We start from the raw sequence: 19,297 nt of genomic DNA on the forward strand, positions 1-19,297 counted from the left end.
GTATTCTGTTCAATTATATAAACATCTATGAACGTTTTCGGTCTTGTTTTTATGTTTTTCTTTATCATTAATTTCCAAACAAACTTTTGTTAAATTATTTTAACATGCAAAATGATATTTAGTTAAAGTTTTTTTTACCTTTTTTTTAACATGCAAATGAAGTTTATACTAAAATTTTCCATAAACACTAAGTAAAGGAAAAATCTAAACTTTTAAATCTAGTTTGTAATTAACAAAAAAATCCTGCATTAAAAGTATTTTTTTTAAAATCTGTAGAATATACAGCTGGCATGCATAATAGGAAGGGATAGGACAATGTCAATTGAATGAACCTACAACAATTTTTTTCACTACAAAATAAAATGTATCTATATATTGCAAATAAGAAAAATAGTTCCCTGTCCAATGTCCTATACCTTTATCCCTTCTATATGACATGCGTGTGCACATACCTTCTAAGCGCATTGATCCCTTGGTCCACAGGGTGACCTTGGCCTCCGGCGGAGCCCCTCCACCACCTCCAGCAACAGCTACACCGCCTCCATTAGGACACCCGCTCTGTCCTGGGTGAGAGAGAGAGAGATAGAAAAGAAAGAGTGGGTTAAAAGCAAAGTTTTTGTTAGTGGTGGCTAAGGATTCAGGGACGTCCAAGTCTTTGTAACCCATCAAAAAATATTTTTAGCTTCGCAATTTAGAAGAAACCGTAGTTAAAAATTCAATTAAATTTGGGGTCATTTTACACCCAAAATGTAGGTTTTAAGTTCCTTAAAACATTTAGGGGGGAAGGGGGGAAGGTTTTGCCACCTAATGTAAATTTTACACCAGAGTTGGATCTTTAAATCATTTGAATGGTGATTTACATCGGGGTGCACCGAATTTCAGCCAATCACAGCGCGGCATTTTTAAAATGCAGCTCTGTGATTGGCTGAAATTTGGCGCGCCCCGATCTGGTTCACCACTAAAATGATTTAAAGATCCAGCTGAGGCGTAAAAATTTTAGCTCCTGCACATTTCAATCCCATTCCCTATTGAGATTCTGTTCCCTCCCCCCCTCTAAAAAATATAAAAAAGCTTGGACGTCTTTGTAAGGATTAATCACTTAAATGTCTGAAAATACTCATTTTTTAATATTGCAACGAAATTTCATCATCTCATTATTTTAACAATAAAGTAAATAATTCTACTTTTATTGAATATGAATATTTCCAATCAAAGTGAAAAATCCTTGGTGAAAACGCGTGCGTGTGTTTTATTTTGGGTGCGTGTTAATTAATTAATATACAGTTCAATCTAAACAGGGATCTAAAGGGATAAGACAATGGACTTGAAATTGATGTACGTCCCCAATGAAGATAAACAAACTTACCCATTATAGTTATTACAATTATCGATTAAAATATTTTAATAATAATTAAAATTATTGGTTGAACGAAGATAACGTACTTTGGGTACCAGTGTAATTTACAGTCCAATGTCTTCTCCCTCCCCTATTACAAAGTGAAAACAATCAATAATGACACACAAAAATCACTATGAAAACATATTTGCAGTGTTAGTGTGATGCTCCTAAAGTTTTTTTTATAAATATAGAGTAGGTCCACTTTTAATATACAATCTTATAACCAAGAACAATTATTTACAGATCTTAATTGCTTTAAATCATGTAATTTTTAGTAGAGCAAGCTTTTTATAACTAGGGTCGGTCCGTCAGTCCGTTCTAACTGCCCCCATTTCTCTTTTTTAAAAGCGAAGCTACTCTATAATTCACTTTGTCTGTCCGTCAGTCAGTTCGTTAGTAACGCTATAGGGGAAACGTGATTTTCTCGGCTCCTATTCAAGATAGACAGCTGAAAATTTTAGTGAAGATTCCCATTATATATGCCTATCTAATATATTCATTGTTTTGTTTATCTGTCTGTTATTTGGGGTGCTAGCTCGATTCCTAGATTTATACGTTTTTGAGATTTTCTCAACTCCTATTCAAGATAGAGGGCTGAAATTTTCAGGGATTATTTTCAATAGGATTTGTCTATTAATTGCGGTGCTAGATCGATTCCTAGATTTTTTAGTTTTCATGATTTTAAAGGTTGCGTGATATTAAGGGTTTCCTGATTTTCCTATTTTATAAAGTTTAATGTTTATTGTATGACACTGATCTATATTAAATTTTTTCCCGATATCCCTTCATAATTTTGAGCTTCGCTACTTATGGATGGTGCCATCCTTGTTTTAATATTTTCTTTTCTCTAAATTTCTCAAAATCTCTTTATCCCTCTTACTTTTGCATTTACTATTCTCCGCTTCTTATCTTTCTCATAACTCTTTTTAGTATGGAAAGAAACGTACGAAGTAAATAGGTAAATAAAGATATTATTTATTTTAAAGAACGTTGCTCTCTTCAGACTAATAAGATAATCAAATGTTTTCATTATTTTTTTTTCAGTCCATAGTTTTATGTAAATAAATGATTAATTGTATTAGTAGGAATGCCTTTTAACTAAAGGTTTCCTAAAGAATAATACAGAGGAATAAATTGATGTACAACCCAATTATGAAAAACTAAATTATCCCTTTTGTAGATTAAAATTATTGGTAAAAAAATTAGGAAACTTTTAGTTTGGAACCAAACAATAAAAAATCAATAAAAGGGACACAATGGGAGAAGCAGCTTGAGCTTGTATTGTGTAAAATAGAGTAAGCTTCCAGTCAAAAGCGATTATTAAGTCTAACTGTTCTTAATATTGACAAAACACATAGTATAATAAAAGCATATTTAATAACAGTTAGACTTAATAATCGCTTTTAATTGGAAGCTTACTCTCAATTTTACACAAAACAAGCACAAGCTACTTCTCCCCTTGTACCTCCAACTTCAAGTATATCCGTTTGGTACTAACATCTGACATGTCCATAGATAACTTAACTATAAATCTAAAAATTACAAAAAACTATAGAGTACCTTTGCTCAAAAAAGTTTGACTTGTTGCATTAATCAAAGGCTTGATTTCACAATGAACGTCTGAGACGGTTATGATTGAATTAATCCAATCAAAGTTTTATACGAGAAGCTTTTCTTTAATTTGGGTCGGTCTATACGTCCGTACCGGCTTGTTACGAATCATACAATTGATTTCAAACTTTGCATGAGGATTCATCAAAGAGTTAGATATGATTTAGAAAGTGTAGAAACTTGTTACAAGAAAGTCATATAAAACAAGCTGATTTTAAACTTCTTTGACAAATTTAAAAAAAATTATAGAACTTTCCTGTTCATCTGACAACATGGTGCGTTGTTATCAGCGAAGATTCTCTATAATGTTTTAAAGATATAAGTAAATCCTCAATATTGTGTATGAAAATTTGCAACAAATTTGCATAGGTACAATTTTACTCAGACTTATAAATTCAAATTGTGCTTATTAAGTTTTGGCAATCTACAATTGTGAAAACCTTATATTAATTGATAAACAAAATTGCCCCAAATCTTTCCCTTTAAAAAAAAACAGGAATGTGTACAAAAAATACAGATACAATAAGCTAAAAAGTTTTGTGATTAAAGGAAAATAAATGATCTGAGCTTTATTTTGTCATTACTTACATTTGATTAGTTTCACACAGTGGCGTTCACAGGGTTTTTCCAAGGGGAGTGCACTCGAAGATTTTTTTAACCTCCCATTAAACAAAAATTGAGGGGGGTGTACGCTTTCGAGTGTTTTGATGATAAATTCTAAAACATTTCCTTTAACTAGGGGAATTTACACAAAGAATTAGATACATTTCATACACATCATATATTTATACTTATAATATATAATAATTTTAAGGGGTGTATTATGACTTTTTTTTACTAAACGCCACACATAGCTGTTTTAGGTTGGGGGAGGGTGGTTGTGGAGTAGTATCCACCACACTTAATTTTCCCTTGGAGGTGGAAACAACACCCTTCACCCCAATTCTGCACGCCTCTGGTTTCATATCAAATAAAATAGAACAAATGTTAGATGTTCTTTTGTTTTTGTGTAGGACCTTCTTTGGCAGCGAAGCTACTCTATATTATGAAATGTCCGTCGGGCATCAGACTGTAAATTATAAAGTACCCTAAGTTTTATTAACTTCATTGTCTCATTCGTTGGCTCAATAAGTGATTATATTGGTAATCGTTTTGGATGTAAATCAATTTTCTTTCATTATTTTATCCCATATGATCCCTTGATAAAATAACTCTACAATGGTAACTTAAAAATGATTATTGTTAAACGTAGACTGTTGCAGACATGATTATATATGCCTTATAATTGTAGGAATCCTAAAAAATTATACGCCAATCTTACATAGTAGCTACGAAAATTTGAAAAAATATAATATTATCACATCAATGATGAAAAGATATGATATATTTTTCTCATTATTTCAATATAAATCATAATTGGAAACATTATACACTCTCTCAGTGTTATAAATCAATATAATACATAATAAAAGATTGGATGACCAATACTTAATTCTTTTGTCCAAAGAATTCCATGGTATTCCGTTGAAAAATTATGTCTAAAACTATAAAAACTATTTCTACTATAAATTTCTTTTTGAGTTTGATAGCTTAATGTCTGATTGACCATCTAGATTAATAAATATTCTATAATCAATTTTTAATTTCCTGCGGAAGTCTATCTTATTTTGTCAAATAGATCATCAAGGGTAATAATTCTTTCATTTACAAGTCTGTCTATCGCAATTAAATAGTTATTTTATCGCAGCGTTTTTCCTTGCTGGATAGTAAAATTAAAATTATTATATTAATTTCAGTTTTGTTACACCTGAGGGCCGAATGGTCGGGCTCACAAAACTGGTATTTATGTAATTATCTTATTATTTGTAAAAAACTACCCTGAATTTTTCATGATTTTTCAGTATGGCTCAGAACCGGTTCTAATCCAACGGATGTTAACCGGATTCCAAGACATACTGGAAAGTCTGTACCTTGTATTTCAAATCATTTAGCAACTCTTAAAATCCGTTATACGACATACTATTTTTTAAATTACAAAATGTAAAATTTTATTTGTCCTTTATTAAATTTTATATTTAAATTTTAAAGATATCGAAATTTTCCCTGGATCGTCAAGAGCTAGAACTTAAAACTATTCTATTAACCCCACCTCTCCCAAAAAAAGTAAGGATATAAAAATAATCAAAAAAGTACATGGCCCCTTTAAGAAACAAGCGAAGCTGATAGTTTTACAATAGTGTAATTTTCAGTGAAACATTTAATAGTGAAACACAGTGAATTGTTACGATTTAAAGATATTTAAACCAACCTTTCATACTGATGTAGGTAGACTTAATTTTCTCAAGCTTCAGAAGGAAAAGAATGACAGAATATTCTAGTAGAGCTCCGAATACAAAAACAATGCAGGCTATGATCCACGTCTTGATAGCTGTAAAGCCCTCCGCCTAAATATAACATCATCAATAATTGGAGCATAAGAAATAAAAATATCAAGAAGCTGCGTTACTAAAAGTCAAAGGCTCGAATCTTGTGCTCCAGCAAAATCATTTACTGTTATTGACCCCCTTGTCTCAGGTCAGGGATCTTAAGGGATAAGACAATTGATGATGAATTCATGTACATTCCCAATGATAATAACAAAATTAACACATTTGTAGATCAAAATTATTTGTTAAAATGGTTGGACACAACTTGTTTGCATCCAATTAATCGCAATCTAGTACCCAAAGAATTTGTGATTTATAAGACTTTGGGTACAAGTGTAATTTACATTCAATTGAACCGTCACCTTCTGCTTGAGTATGTTTAGTACAAATGAAAGTTTGAAATGAAATACAATTACTTAACAAAATTTTTGGAAAACTTTAGCCCACTCATTTTTGACATTTCAGTGGGTTGTAGATATACAATTTTTGCATGGAGTAATAAGAAATTAAATTTTGAGCTTTTTTGAATTTTTCCTCCAAAATTGGAGGATTTACTGATTCAGAAACATTTGTATACCCTTTCTTTCTCATTTTATTATGAATGTAAGTAAGGGGTGTTGTTTTTTTCACCTATTCTAACTGATGTAGTGTGCCGTATCCTCGCGGTTCCAACAGTAACCAGTATTTTAAAAAGTACTGAATAAACAAACAAAAAAATAATAATTACTGTACAATTTCAAACCAATAATATGGCCGTATTGATATCTAAGCTTCGGTTTTCCTGTTGGCCCAACTTACTAAGTTTGAATCTATATCTTTATTTATATATTTATCTAGAAAAGTATGATAGCAATGCCAATCATGTTTTTAAACTTTGAGTCGTTCCTAAAATCATTTATTGTATCTAAAATCACAACAAATTCAAATAAAAACTGAACTGTAACCATATTTTTAAAAAGATTTAAGAAACCAATCATGTTTCCGCAGTGTAAGATAAAGGAAGTTTTGAGTACTTTTTCCACTTTGGGACTAATATAATAAAGAATAATGGTTTTGTCCATTTAAATCTCAATTCTTCAGTAACGTGCCTTTAAAATACAAGCTTTTCTATAATTGGGGTCTGTACTTAAAACTGTAAATGATTATTTCTGTGATAGTTAAGTACAAGTTAGGGTTCATGTTTGTTTGTTATAACTATTGATTTCAGATTTTTATGGAAGTTGTCATACTTGTTTTTTTGGCTGGAATTATATCAATATATAAGACTAAGAGGAGGTCTTTAGCTGATGTTATTAGTTGGTAAGGTTAGGTTATATTGGTTACAGGGAAGCCCCGCATGGTTAGAGCACCGCAGTTATTGTTCCGTCGGGGTTAATATTAAGAAGGAATTGAGCATAAATAAAACAGAGGGAAAGCACCGAAAAAATAACTGAATGTAATCGCCAAAAGTACTTTGTTGACAATTGTAAATTATCTCACAGAGGAGGTCTTTAACCCAATTGCACGGAAAACAAGGATGGAAACATCCATAGAAACAGAATAATAAACGATTTATTCAAAGGAACAATCAAGGAACGAGAGAAGAAAATGTTGCGACGTTCATTTATTGGTAAATTGAAGAAATCCAACGAATCAAGAAATAAAAGATAATAGTTATTTCTCACATCGTATTATAAACACCTTTTCGCGGATATAGCATGTACAATTATAAGATTAAAACCAGTTTTTTTTGTCCCGAGGTGCCGAAGGCACGGTCAAAAAAACTGGTTTTAATCTTATGTTTGTACATTTTTATATTCGTAGAAAGCTGGATATAATACGATGCTAGACATAGTTTTTTCGTATGTATAAGAACCGGTTCCTATCCACCGGATTCGAATGAATACGAGAAAAAAATAACATTTATAGGTATAAAGAGGGAAAGACTAAAAATGTAAGAAAGACTAAAACGATGCAATGGCAAGGTACATATTTTCATATACTTTAGTATTTTGTAAATAATATTTTTGAAGAAGCACAAACTTTCAACAAATATAACAAAATAAAGCTTTTCTAAAATTTTATGGCATCTTTGTACGGAAAAAACCAGCTTAATGATTTTTTGTCGTAGCCCTGGGGGTCTACCCTGTTCTCAAAATAGCCCAAATCTTGAAATTTTGAGAAAATTAGATTTGAAAATTTCAAGTTCAATTTTCATCCCCTAGGAGTTACCGCATAATCATGACAAGAAAAGCAAATGTTATTTATTTAAAATTTTGAGCAACTCTGCTTTTATAAAGTTCTTCATAAAACCACTCCTGAAGGGAGTTAATTAATAGGGTGGGCCCATTTCACCCTTTTTTTAGATTTTACTGTTATCATAAGTTGTGGAAGTCATATATATGTATGATAAGCCCCATTCAAGTTTCAAAAGTGACTTGGCTCTTATGGCTGCCGGCGCGCGGGGGGTAGAAATAGTACCCACCCCCTTATAAAACCAAAAATTTAAATTCCTTCAAACACAGGCATGTTGCATATCAAAATGACCGCATTGAAATGCTGATTACGAATCTGAAAACCGTTTTGAAAAATATTGCTCCTAGTTCGAATAAGATCTCATTAAGTACCTAAAAACAGCTGATTTAGTCAAAATTGTTCATTTTAGTAGGTTATTTGAAAATCATTTCAGACTGAATCAATATTTTTCAAAACGATTTTCAGATCTGTAATCAGCATTTCAATGCGGTCATTTTGATATGTAACATGCCTGTGTTTGAAGGAATTTCAATTTTTGGTTTTATAGGGGGGCGGGCACATTTTATAACCCCTGCGCGCCCGTTGTTTTTGAATTAAAAAACCTCTTTCAAGTTTTAGAGGGTTTTATAATGGCCCAGTAACCCTTCCCAATGTCTACTAATGTGAAATTCCAAAATCGACCCACCCTATTAATTAATGGCCATTTTTATCAGCTGCTTTGCTAAGGTCACGGAAATTCAGCCTTAAATTAATCATATATAGAGAAGTTTTATGGAACACTTCATAAAAGCAAAGTTGTTGGATGAAAATTAAACTTGAAATTTTCAAATCTAATTTTCTCAAAAAACCCTCGTTAGAATATTTTGAAAATTTCAGGATTTAATCTTGATATAAATATCTAAAACTTTTGTTTTCTTCTTATAGGGCACACATTTTTTGTTTTCCATTTACACTTCAAGAAAGATGTGTTAACCTGAACTAAAGTTTATTTATTATCTTCTGATTTAGAGTTAATTTTACATAAGATATGACACTTTTTAAAAGCTTAATCCTAAATTGTCATTCTGAGCCAACCTAGCAGGCCACCAGACACATAACATATTTAGGATAATATACTTTTATGCCATACTTTCTATTTACAGTTCTTGCTGCACATTTTTAGTACAGACAGCTTCGCCTCTAGATTTTGCTGAATAATTGTGGCCATTACAAGCACAACAAGAGCATGTTAACATCAACTTAGCTTAAGTTAAAGGCACACTGTTATCAATCCATTAGTTTTGAGATCTTATTAGGCACAATTTGTATTGCTGAATTTTTTTTCTGATTATGAAGATGTATGGCAAACCGACTGACAAATAGTCCGACATACAAAGTGACAAACAGACTGACAAACATACCGACTAACAGACCGAAAAGCAGACTGGCATACAGACTGACAAATAGTCTGACACACAGAAAGGAATACAGACGGTACGTACATACGGACAGACAAGCAGACCCACAAACAGACAATTACTTTATAAAATGGTCTTTTTGATGTTTCAACTAATCTTATTTTAAGCCTTGTTATTTGATGAAAAGATTATTTTATCACATTGACAAAGAAACGATAATAATAAATGAAGAAAAGCTTAAGATAAAAGTTACTTAATCTCAGGGAGGGAGAGGTCAAGAGAAGATAAATTGATTAATATCCCCAAGCGTATAATCTATATAAGGGAGAACATTCATTATACATGATAAATAATTATGTAATTTTATCGTTCATTGTTATTCCTGTGTCCTTGTTAACACACAATACAACAAGGATGACATGATTCATAGGTTTCTATTACGGTGAAGAAAAAAAGTGGCCAATTATTCTATCATATAAATGCTATCTGTTTTGTCTAAATCTTGATTGATTTTTCTTTTTTAGATAAGCTTAACCTAGATATCAGAATTGTTTTAGGTTCACTCCTTAGCCCTTTGAATACAGAGTCCCTAAATGCTATGGGCACAGCAACAAGTTACTCAAAATCCATTTAAAAATCTTACTTTTATAGATGTAACCACTAGCATGACCAATTTTAACTTAACACCCCCTTTGGCTGTTTCAGTAGGGCGTAGTAGACCCCTGTTAAGGGGGTTGTATAAGTGGGACCATTAGGGGTATATTTACCCCCTACAACACATTATTGAACCAAATAAATGATAATATTTAAAAGCAGGGTCGCAGTAACAAGCTAGAATATTTGTACCAGCCGTTTTCGGGATCTAAATAGATTTACACACATTCAATTACATACATTATTAAGGATACTACAAACTATTTATCTTATATGTTTTATTTTTATATGTTTCCTCCATAACTAAAAGTATGCCTATTATTGAGCAGCTTTGCTATTAAATGCCAGGGATCTAAATGGATTAGAAAATAGCTGATAAATTGATGTATATCCCCAATAATTATACACAAAGTTAACCCTTCCATAGATCACAATAAGTGGTTGAAACGTTTAGACACCAAATTTTATGAACCAATTAATCAAAATATGATAAGAGTCCCCAAAGTTATTAAGCCAATGAATAAGAAAGTATCTATTTATAAATCTTTGGGGACTAGTGTAATAAAGAGCCAAATGTCCCCTCCCTCCCTGATAAAATGCACATGGATACACACACACAGACACACACACACATCTTGTTATTGTGACAAGAAGGAAACACTTACAATAAATGAACATAATTTTTCATGCATCTAAAAAAAGGTTCAGGAAAAGTAGGATAAACAGGAAAAGTGAAATTGCAGTTTTAAAACATTGAAAGTTTTTGTTTGTCTATAGCTTTAGGTCAGATTTGGTTTGGTTAGGTTATATTGGATAGTGGGTAGCCCCGCATGTTAAATTAAGTTCCTAAAATTTGAAGCAGCGAATAATATCAGGCAGTAATAAAACTTTTGCTTGGTAATTTACAGTCTAATGTTTCCTCCCCTCAAAATATTTTTCTATTTTAAAAGGTAAAATGTTATTTACTCGGCTGCTGTATAAGACATACAAAAATGCTTCTGAAATTTCTTCAAGCGAATATAAATATATAAAAGATATGAATATCATAATAAAAGTGTTTATAATAAATTAATTAAGCAGTGTGCCAAATAATAAAGAATAAATATGTATAACAATATCTGGTGCAATCCTCTATTTTATAATTAGGTCACCCCCACCCCTTGTTATTATCAAAGAGGAAGGGGACTTTTGCCTGTTTATGATACCAGTCCCCAAAGTTTTATAATAATAATAACGTTTTCTTATTCGTTAGATTTACAACTTTTGGGCCTTTTATTGAAGTTTGATTAGTTATTTCTTTAAGTTAAGTTTCCTCTAATTGTAATCTACAAAAAGGGGTAATTTTGTGTATAATTATTGAGGATGTAAATCGATTTATTTATTTTGAAGAGGGGGAAGGGGAAAGTATTTATTCTTGATTTTTTGTTCGTAGAGAATATGGGGAAAGGGCATTACCATAACGAACAAAATACAGGAGTTACGAAATAAACATATGCAAATAGGGAAGGGAACATTGGACTGAAAATTTAACTTGTTCCCACAGTTGTTACATCAATGGCTCAAAAACTTTAGCTACATTTATTAAATTATTATTGGTTGGTTCAAAATAGTGGTTTTATCTCCATTGTCTTTTCCATAAAGATCCTTGAATAATATATGAGAATATCTAACTGTAGATTGACATAAACAAGACATATATTTATACACTATATTAATTTTTAGTAGCAAAGCTACTCAATAATTCCCTTTGTCTGTCCGTCAGTCAGTCCGTGAAGAAAGACAGCTGAAATGTTTAGTGAATGCGCATCTAGTCTATAAATTGTTTTGTCTGTTTGTCTGTCGGTCATGCTTCAGCAGACATAACTCTTACTTTTTTTAAGGTTTTGTGATTTTCGTTGAGGATTTGCATATTACCTCACTTTATTTCATTTGTTATGACAACTGAACATCTGCTCTATACCTAACTTTTACCGTTTGCCCATTTCATGATGTTATCATCCTTGTTAAACAATATAACCATAAGAAAGTGGGTGTAGAATACAAAACACTTTTAGCAGAAACTTATCATTTCAGATTTCAAACAATAAAGAAAGTTATATAGGAAAGAAGAAATTTTGTCAACTTTTAAAAATCCTTGTTTTTAATTTTCTGGAATTACAACGTAACTTGGTGATTAATTTTAAATTTAGATTATTATATCACATGCGTGTAATTGGTTGTTTCTATTATGATTAATGATCGGTAAAAATAACCATAATTAGCAATGAAAAGAAACATTTTTCATGTGGAAATATTTTCCCATATCTTTATTGGCGGAAAGACAAACTTGTTAGTTATGGAGTAGTTCCTAATTAGTCGTTGTAGAATTCTTAAGTGATTTTGCATATCTTTTTCCACAATTCAGTCAGACTGGAGGATGGACTGACAAAAGTTAGTTGACGATTAATTTTACTTTAAATAAGGGCATGAGTAGCGCAGCATTGCAAGATTTTAAAAAAATCGTTAATTCCGAAAAACATTTTAGGAGAGAAGCTACTTCATAATTCGAAGAAACGGTATGGAGAAACGAGATTGTTTAACTGCTCTTCAGCCGACTATCTGACTAGTTGGCTGATTTTTTTTCTGAAGTTTCATTATAAACTTTTACCATCTAACTTTTTTGTGCTTTGCTACTTATAATTATTGTACCCCTTGTTTTTTGCTTCTTTCTACCCAATATTTGCAAATACATCTAAGCTGGAGAGAGACTGTGGAGGAAAATGAATAAGATAACTAATTAATTCCTATCGTCGATATGTTTATTAATAAATATTATATTTGTTACTTGGGGTTAGTTTAATAGGGTTATATAGTCTTGATAATATTAACACTGGTCATATTAAAGCAACAATGGATATCGAATACTTGGATATTGTACCCCTTGTTTTTTGCTTCTTTCTACCCAATATTTGCAAATACATCTAAGCTGGAGAGAGACTGTGGAGGAAAATGAATAAGATAACTAATTAATTCCTATCGTCGATATGTTTATTAATAAATATTATATTTGTTACTTGGGGTTAGTTTAATAGGGTTATATAGTCTTGATAATATTAACACTGGTCATATTAAAGCAACAATGGATATCGAATACTTGGATATTGTGAGAAATTCTCGTAACCCTGGTAAAATGTTTCTCCCAGCTGGCCAATTTAACGATCCCCATCTCACCCATAAAACTTTTCCCAATCCCCTTCCTTGACCATGGAGGAAAGTATTGACCATTAACTGAGGAATGTATTAGTAACCTAAATTGACGACAAAATGATATCAATACTATCAACTATCTAGGCTAATATTTACATGTAGTAAATTGTTAATTTGATACACCATAATTTTTATGTAAATGATGACACATCCATAAGAAGCGAAGAACAAAAAAAACATGGATAGAAGAACAGTCAAAGTGAGCAGTTATTTAGACAGACTGGTTGATCAAGTAAATTGTCTACTAGAAGCTGTAGTAATTGGTATCTTCACAAAAAAACAGCGGCATATCTTAGATAGAAGCACATTTCCGCCCATAGAGTCAAGTACAGACGGACAGACAAAGTTGATCATAGAATAGCTCCGTTCCTAAAACTGTAACCAGCCTACCTTTGGTGAGTTAGTTTGTATGGTGTTGTGTATATTGATGAGTACAAGGAAAAGTGTTACAAGCATTGTCATACGTCCAGGCACCACCTCAGGATTTACCAGAAAACTAAAATAGTTATTTATCATATTTTCGTAATATTGTGAATGCTAGAAAGGATATTAAAATTATTTCAACAATTTTGGTCATGTGATCAAAATTTGAATTTTCCTTCTACTATTGCCCCCTCTGGGGGCGAAGTAGGTGGAAATTTAAATTTTTGTCACTTGACCTTAATATTGGTGAAATAATTTTGATTGACCTTTCTTGTATAAGCAATATTAATAAAATATGATACTTGGTTTTGTCTCATTCTCTATCTTTTTCTTAAATTCAAAAAAGTCTATCAAAAAATTTACATCATCTAAGGGTGAACAATAAATATCTCTGTCTATTTTTCTCTATATTTCTTCCCCCTCCCCCCTCCCTCACTTTTCTGTCTATTTCCTTCTCTCTCTCCTCCTCTTTTGTACGTTCATTTATACAATAGAGATAACCTAGAGACAGCACAAGGGAATTTTGTTTACATTATGTATCAGCTATAAATTGTTAAATATCTTAGGTTAAAGCTTTCCTTGGGTGAAATATTTGAAGAAAATATTTCTTTCATCATATAATGTGAAGCGAATGACACAACATATAATAAGTTAGTTATAAATAATTTGATTTCTTATAATAAAGTTATCTTTCTAAAAATTATATCATTGCAAAATTTAGTTGCAAATAATGTTGCTGTATTTCATATACAACAAAAAGTGAACAAAGGTTTCTTTTTAAGAAAAAAATGGGGTCAGATTGACCATCTATGTCTAATGTTTATACCCACATCAAATATTAAATTATAACAATGTACAGTAGAGTGGATCAATTTTGGACATTGAATTTGTAATCAACATCTACAGTTTAAACGTCATATAAGAAACCTAAATATAAAAAATTTATTTTGTCCTTGAGGGGAAATGGGGGGAAGGTGTTTCCATGCCTTAAAAATTTTAGAAGTTTATTCTGGAGGTTCAACTTTTTTTCTTTCAAAGTATTGCTTTATGCATCTTTTTAATTTGTCTTGTTGATTAATATAAGAATATCAAATTGGTTTTAAAAAGTATTCATCCAAGCATGAAAAATCTTAAATTAAATGTAAAATCTCTTGGTTTTTAAATTTATTTATGGATTTTTCTTGCTAGGATCAATAGTTTTAAAAACAGATTTTTTATTCTTATTCTACTCTTCAAGACAAAATTGGGAAGGTGCATAAAGCTATACTTTGAAAGAAAAATAATTGCCCCCCCCCCCCCCAAAAAAAAAAAAATTCTCCCCACAAGTGTCTTTCTAAAAGTTTACATGCATCAGCGAGCCTCCCCATTATTCAAAATATTTTCTTTTCATTTTTTGGTCTCTTATATGATGTTCAGACAGAAAGTGTATGTAGCACATTTAAAATTAGAAAATCAAGCCACTCTAATGTACAGCATTTATTTCTTCAATTCCACAGTACAAAATTATTCCTGTATTTAAATTTAACATATCATATACAGAAATAATGAAAGATTTAAAGAAGAGAGCATCAGGGGGGGGGGGGTCAAGGGGGGTTTCCCCCCTCAGGAGAGGGGGGGTTGAGGGGGGTCTCCCCCCTCAGAAAAAGCTTGGGCTTAAATCTTCAACAAATAAAGAAAACAACATTATTTTAAAAATTTCTTTTTTATGTTAAATATTATTATTTTTGTGACACTTGATTTTGAATGACAAAATATGTTGAAATAAATATTACCCACTGTATGAAATGTTAAATTAGAAATCAATAATGATCTTGGAAAATTTATTCTCATTTTATACTCTGAAAAAAGGAATTGACAAAAAATAATAATTTTTATTCCAAACTTTTAAAACAGCATGCCTATTTCTTATTGGTTGACACTCAAATTAAAATAAAATAATGAATATTATTTCAAGACCAGAAATAAATTTGAAATAAATAATTTTCTTTCCCCTATATTTTTTATTCCAAAATGCTAAGAATTAATTTGAAATAAAATAATTTTCTTTCCAATATTTTTATTCCTTTTTCTTATTGGACGTCATTTTGTGTCCAATGAGAGACTAGTGTTTAAATATTTTAAAGCTTATTACAGCATTTATTTTGAATATGATAATAGCAACATTCTCACATTAAATGTGATAAATAGAGTTATTATTTTTTTTGTTTATAGACGGATTTTAGTGCTTCTTCTCAAAGTGTCTAACGAGCACAGCCAACCTTTTCCCCTTATTTTTTATATAAATTAAAAATAAGTGAAGGGTAGGTGATTTCCCTTACCTAACCCCCATCCTTAATTTAATATAAGTTTAAATAAGGAAGGTTGGATAGTTGGTTTCTATGCTTAACAAGAACTGTGAAGGAAACCGCACAGTGTTTTGTTATCTTCAACTACAATGTAAATTTGACCAGTTATCAATATAACAAAAAAATATCTTAATTATTTTATACTATATTGTCGTTCCAAAAATAAGCTAATTTTAAATCTAAACAGTTTTTGTTGTTGTACAAAATATTTGATGTGAAAAAAGTAATTTTTTGAATATTTTTTGCGCGCATTTTGTTTATATTCATAATACCTATTTCTATTCCAATGTAAGATAATGTAAACCCCCCAAATGTGTATGTAATATGTATATTTTTGCACAAGAAAGGTATCTATATATTTATTTATTTTGCAACGCTATTCAGGGTTCAGTGTACCGCAAAAAATCAGAATTATAGGGAAAATGACAAATATTGTAAAATTTTCAAGAATAAAATTTCAGTAAAAGCAATAAATGTAAAAGTATAGATATATAACTTAGACAACTGACTGGTTCCAGCTGTGGGGATATTTTTCGACTGCTAGCAAATTGATATTCAAGACCAACTTGAAAGTCGACACAGGGTCCCCACAGTTACAGTTATTCAACCCCTGCTCCCTCTATTGATTTACTTTAGTGTTATAGCAAAGAATCATGATACTATTTTTGTAAAATCTATAAGTGTTTTTTTCAAAAGTCATAAAAAGTATTGCAAAAGTACAAATAATAAACTAGATCTTTTATATAGATATAATAAAATTAATGTAATTAAAAACTGTAATATTCTTTTGAGAGCAAGTAGGTTGATTTACTTTAGTTCCAATCAAGGCAGGGAGGCGGCAGATATAGTAACCCTCCTTCTCACCAAAAGAAGCAGACTAAAATTAGTCCATTACATTTAATAAATTTTTATTTTCAGTGGTTTAAAAATCCTACCATAAAAACACACAAACATTTACACATCTAGTTACTTTAGTAAGAGCATATAAAAATGTGGAGGTAGTTTTTTTCTTTTTCCTAACCCAGCGGGGGTTTGTTTGTTCATTACTTTAGGTATGGCTATGTTGTGTTAAATTGGTTACTTGTTAGCCCCTAACAAGTAACCAATTTAACACAACATAGCCATACCTAAAGTAATGAACAAACAAACCAAAAATACTCTTTTTTTGTTTCAAAATAAAGGGAAGGGAGGTCCGTACATAACATGGAACTTTCAGGGAAAAAGGCAAAATCTTTTTGTTTAATTTACTAATTACTTTGCTCCTTGGCGTAACCTTTCCTTGCAGTGATGACAACTATTTCTATTCATAGCACAACAATTTTATACATATGATGCCAGGCACCCAAGCAATTATTTCATTCAATAAGGTTACAAAAATTATTAAGTTTGACCAAAGCTTTCTAAGGTTCAACAGTTTCTTTATAGATTAAGGCGCATAAAGTAGTAAGTTGAGCAGTTGTGACAATTCCAAATACTCGGAGCTAACAAAACTGGTATTTATGATTTTTATTTTCTGTAACACATTGTTATCAGCTAGCTATAACCAACAAGCGAATTAATTATTTAACCCTATTTCACCATACTTGCTGAAAACCTGATTTTTGGATGATACAATTGTTAGTACCAAAACCAGGGAGTAAGGGAGGGGACAATGGATCGAATATTCAATTTTTAAGGAGTCTCAGACTTTGGGGACTGGCTTAAAGGGAATGTGCACGAATACAGCAGATTCTTACTGATTTTGGGGACTTGCGCATCAATGCCCCGCTAACTAGCTGAGCTAGTTTTGAATATGCAGACAGAAAAGTTTGGTATTTATCGCTGGTTTTAACAAATATTTTTCCCCAAGAAAATGTCTTTTCATGTATAGAAACTCTACTGTGATATTTATGTATTAAATTATCTAAGAACCGCTTGAATTTAGGGGTTAATTTATAAATATATCAGAAGGGTTGAGGTAGTTCTAAACAAGATTTTTCTAGTGATTAATTACAGAATGTTTACTACATTGTGATGTGTTGATAATTTAGTTTTCAAGTAAATGATTTTTTTCTTAGAACTAATTTTGTTCTAAATTAGGTTACCATGATCCCTTTACAATTAAAGTAAAATTTTCTTGATAAATCTGGTTTTCATTGCTTTTCAGCGAACCCTCTTAAATTGAATTAATTGCCCATTGTTCCCTCCCTTACTCCCTGACCAAAACATTCATACTATGGTTATTGATGTATTATTACATGGATATTACACCAGATTTTCATGTACTCCAATAAAAATTAGACTCGCAGCTTGCTAAAATAACAATACCCCCATATCCTATATCTCATCCCCTTCCCTCCTACTGAATGAAGAAACTTACCAATAAAGGAGTACCATACCATGAAATTTTCATATAAAATAACCATATCAATAAAAATTTGCCTGTATATATAAACGTAGATAATATTAATTCAATTCATTTATCATTGTTGTTCTTTTTATACATGTACATACATAAATAAATCCAATCTACTCTAAAAAACAACCAAAATTGACGACAATTTTCTCCTGTTAATATATCCACATATACTATATCCATTAATTTTATGAATTATGATGTGTTACGTGTTAAGTTATTATTGGTTGAATTGTTATATTGGATATGTTATAGATGCATAATCTCTAAATCAGATTGTAGGAAAAAAGATAAAGGATCAGGCCATATTAATGATTAGAAAGTGTACAGATTTTGATAAAAAAGGACAGTTATTTTTTTAAATTTCATTTTGTGTTAATATTAACATTTATTAGGATAAAGCTTAACTTGGATTTATATATCATGTAAAAATTTCTTCCCTTGTATCATATGGGGCCTATGACATAATTTTTTCCTTGTTTGTATTAATGGAACGAATGATATATATGTATATATATAAACAAAAAGGTTTTAAGTTTGGCGGATTAAAAGGCCAGATTGTCCATCTAGATCTACTATGTCTATTCATATTATAACTAGATTTATTTTGGTCAACTGAAAATAGTTGCCGAATGTGTACGCAGTTTCCTGAGTGTTTCCTCATCCTAGCTCAATATTTACTACTAGCTAAAAAAGCTTCAAACTTCAAAAAAAAAAAATCAAAATTTAAAAAATTCAAATTTATAATGTATAATGTATAAATCGTTTACACATTCAAATTTTGATTTTTTTAAGGGAAGTTTGAAGATTTGTAGCTAGTAGTAAATATTGAGCTAGGATGAGGAAACACCCAGGAAACTGCGTACACATTCGGCAACTACTTTCAGTTCATCTTTATTTTTTATTTTTAAAGGTGTGTCTTAATGAAAAAAATGGAATTATAAAAATCTTTAACTTTTTTCCTAAAACTAATGTTTTCTGTTTAATTTTAAGCGGATTTTTTAAAGACAGCATGGCAATCAAAGCCTTTTGAAAAATTAAACCTCTAATTACTCTCCCACTGAGCGCATTTAGCATTGTGAGAGGAAAAATTGGAAAGAAAACTTCAAAGGTCACCACCAAAAGAGCACAAAAAGAGTGGGATACTTCATAGTTAATAGGTCAGA

At 30.9% G+C, this 19,297-nt stretch overlaps 2 protein-coding genes across 3 annotated transcripts in view; both read right to left on the reverse strand.

Moving 5' to 3' along the window:
• Positions 1-19,297, reverse strand: part of LOC145329451 (alanine--glyoxylate aminotransferase-like) — a 557,715-nt gene that overhangs the window by 167,238 nt on the left and 371,180 nt on the right. The window lies entirely within an intron of this gene.
• Positions 1-19,297, reverse strand: part of LOC145329449 (gamma-aminobutyric acid receptor subunit beta-like) — a 79,643-nt gene that overhangs the window by 7,173 nt on the left and 53,173 nt on the right. The window contains exons 11-13 of one of the 2 annotated variants that reach the window (XM_080173598.1): positions 13,359-13,464; positions 5,319-5,454; positions 453-563 (exon numbers count right to left, since the gene is read on the reverse strand). In XM_080173598.1, coding sequence (XP_080029724.1) covers positions 453-563; positions 5,319-5,454; positions 13,359-13,464 — 353 coding nt within the window. The remainder of the gene's footprint in view (positions 1-452; positions 564-5,318; positions 5,455-13,358; positions 13,465-19,297) is intronic. The other variant, XM_080173599.1, reaches the window with a different exon arrangement.

This window comes from Acartia tonsa, chromosome 10, assembly GCF_053477335.1.
Source record: "Acartia tonsa isolate MP-2025a chromosome 10, ASM5347733v1, whole genome shotgun sequence".
NCBI lineage: Eukaryota > Metazoa > Arthropoda > Copepoda > Calanoida > Acartiidae > Acartia > Acartia tonsa.